Here is a 2,500-nt window from a genome sequence, read left to right on the forward strand (position 1 = left end):
CAACACCGGAAGTCCGCGATTCACGGACTTCCCGTCACTCTACGCATGCTCAGAGTCAAGTTTGACAAATCTGATTGGCTGAGAGTACGAAACGAATTCTCTGTGCATGTTCAGAAAATCGGCCCCGGCAAGAGGTCGCGATGCTGGGTGCTGACAAAAAGGAGCGCGGCCTCTGGGGATGAGAATGCAACACAGCCGTAATGAATGATACCAGAAACGAGAAAAACAAAAAAAAAAATTACAGTTGTTTGAGAGCACACGCTGTTGCGGAAACAATTGCAGCTATATAACAATCAATATTGTGACTGCTCCGCAATGGGATGGAAGTCCGATGTCAAGTTACCCCCACTGGTCTCGAACATTTTCACTACTACCCATTCAAACCCCTGGGTGGTGGAGAGGGTCACTATGAGAGTGTGAGGGTCACTATGAGAGACTAAGGTCACTATGACAGGGACTGCAAGTGTCTTGCAGTGTACATTGAGGCGAATCCAGGGCGCCAATTGTTAGGCCGCTGAATTTTCATACCGTAGAATTCCGAAAGTAACGCTCCCTCCCCGGAAATAACGGCTCCCCCAAAAGTAGCGGTCCTTCCGTAAGTAACGGCCTACCCGAATGTAGCGACCTTTTGAAGAAGTCACTCTGATCTAAGGCGCAATGCCAGATAGAACAGCTTGACCGCAGGACTGAATAACTAGAAGAGCTATTTGTGATTTGTTTCGAACTTAACTAAATCTTTCTTGAAACTATGATTTATAGGTACTATTTGTCTGGTAGCAGAGTCAAATAATTCATTGTAATTAGTTACATTGCAACATAATGCGACCAGTATACTTCTACCCTAAAGTACCAACATTTGGGGCCTTTTTCGTTATACAGTCTGCTTTGCTTACGAGGGTAGTTAGTAACTTACATAAATACGGTAACCACCAATGTGAACAGTGCTAAAATCCTTCAAAGTTTTCCTACCTCAGAAAGAATGTGCCACGACGCTAGTGCAAGTATGACAATGCGGCCAACCTTGATCCACAGTACGTAAGGAACAGAATCTTCATCGACAGTGTCTGGACGTGTATTGGTGCCATTGACACAAACTGCGGCATTCTCAGTTGAGTAAACAGTATAGCCAGTAAGAAATAACAGGAATAGACAGTAGAGAGAAAGCTTGAAGTAATAGATGTATCTTCCAAACGTCTGCCATTTGTAGTTCAACAGAAATGTCACAAGAGGGTGGGCAAGCAGTGGTTCTCGCTGGTTCTGTACCTGTAACAGAGTTGTCAAGCTCATCAGAATGAAAAAGGGAAAAGTAACCAGTAGACTCTCCATTCTAACCCACTGATTAATTTCTGCACATTCTCATTGGATAAAACAGATCTCGTGATCGGGCGATGTCTATGAGACAATAATAGCCTCCGAGCGCAGACCTTGGGTGCTTACCATTGGCCAGAATAAAGCTGTCGGGATGACCGTTGAATAATGGTAAGAGTTTTTCCAAAATCAGCAAACCAACCGAACGAGATGTCGCTTACCGTTTGCAAGTCTATTTCCCGTTTTTGTTTTCGGCTGAAGAGAGACTGGAAACTGAAAAATGGAGCAAATGATAAGGAAACCTCCGCGGTTCCGTTCCGAAGAGAAAAAGAGGACTACCTCTGGACGTGGTCAACAATTTCCGAACGGATTTTCCGCAAAATTGCTGCTCCATTTGAATTTCAACCGAAATTTCCGGATTTCTTGGCTGAATGGTAAGCACCCCTTTTCCCACATTTTGTTCCATGCTGCTGAAAAACCAAAAAAACCAAAAAAAAACACAAACAAAAAAACACAAAACCGAAACACAAAAAAGGAAAACAACAGGATAAAATTTGTCTATTCCTGTCTCTACTGCTTTGAACTACTGGCTGCCTCAAAAATTGAGACCACATAAGCTTGGCATTTTGGACGGTCACTTACGGGAGGGCTTAAATTGTATTTGTTTTTAATACCAACATCCAAAAAATAGTTGTATTTACCATAATCATGAGTGGATGATAGCTCTTTTTTTCCAGCTGAGCCATAGCTTCAGATTGCGCAGCTTTCCCGCGAATCTTCTGAAATGGATCATTCTCAGTAACATCCTCCATTGAAAAGTTCACTTGACTAGAAGTTTCCGAACCTGCTCCGTCGCCATTATCTGACCAGTCTACATACACATCTTCTAAGAACTCGTAATAAAGCGTTATTTGATATTCCTCGTCCTCAATGTGAAGGCCATTGTCTTTGACGCAACGATTAAAGACAACTTCTGCCACTTCTAACGGTACAAAGGAGATAAACAAAAGTGCTTTTCAAACCGTGTTTGAAGCAAATTAAATTTAGGATCTCGTTTCTTTACAATCAAAGGAGCTGAGTCACGGCATCTTTAGTTATTTTGGTCACGTACAAAATTACCTTTAAATTAGAGGAAACCTGAAAATATTAGTTTTCTAAGATAAACAAATCCCAAAGAGTCAAGCAATAGACC

General features: G+C 42.2%; 1 protein-coding gene across 2 annotated transcripts in view; it reads right to left on the reverse strand.

Annotated features, from left to right (window-relative positions):
- LOC145481101 (transient receptor potential cation channel subfamily A member 1 homolog) overlaps window positions 1-2,500 on the reverse strand; it is a 43,287-nt gene that overhangs the window by 14,684 nt on the left and 26,103 nt on the right. For both annotated transcript variants that reach the window (XM_081459494.1, XM_081459493.1), the window contains 2 exons: window positions 2,010-2,290; window positions 970-1,263 (listed from right to left, as the gene is read on the reverse strand). In XM_081459494.1, coding sequence (XP_081315620.1) covers window positions 970-1,263; window positions 2,010-2,290 — 575 coding nt within the window. The remainder of the gene's footprint in view (window positions 1-969; window positions 1,264-2,009; window positions 2,291-2,500) is intronic.

Source organism: Orbicella franksi, chromosome 3, assembly GCF_964199315.1.
Source record: "Orbicella franksi chromosome 3, jaOrbFran1.1, whole genome shotgun sequence".
NCBI lineage: Eukaryota > Metazoa > Cnidaria > Anthozoa > Scleractinia > Merulinidae > Orbicella > Orbicella franksi.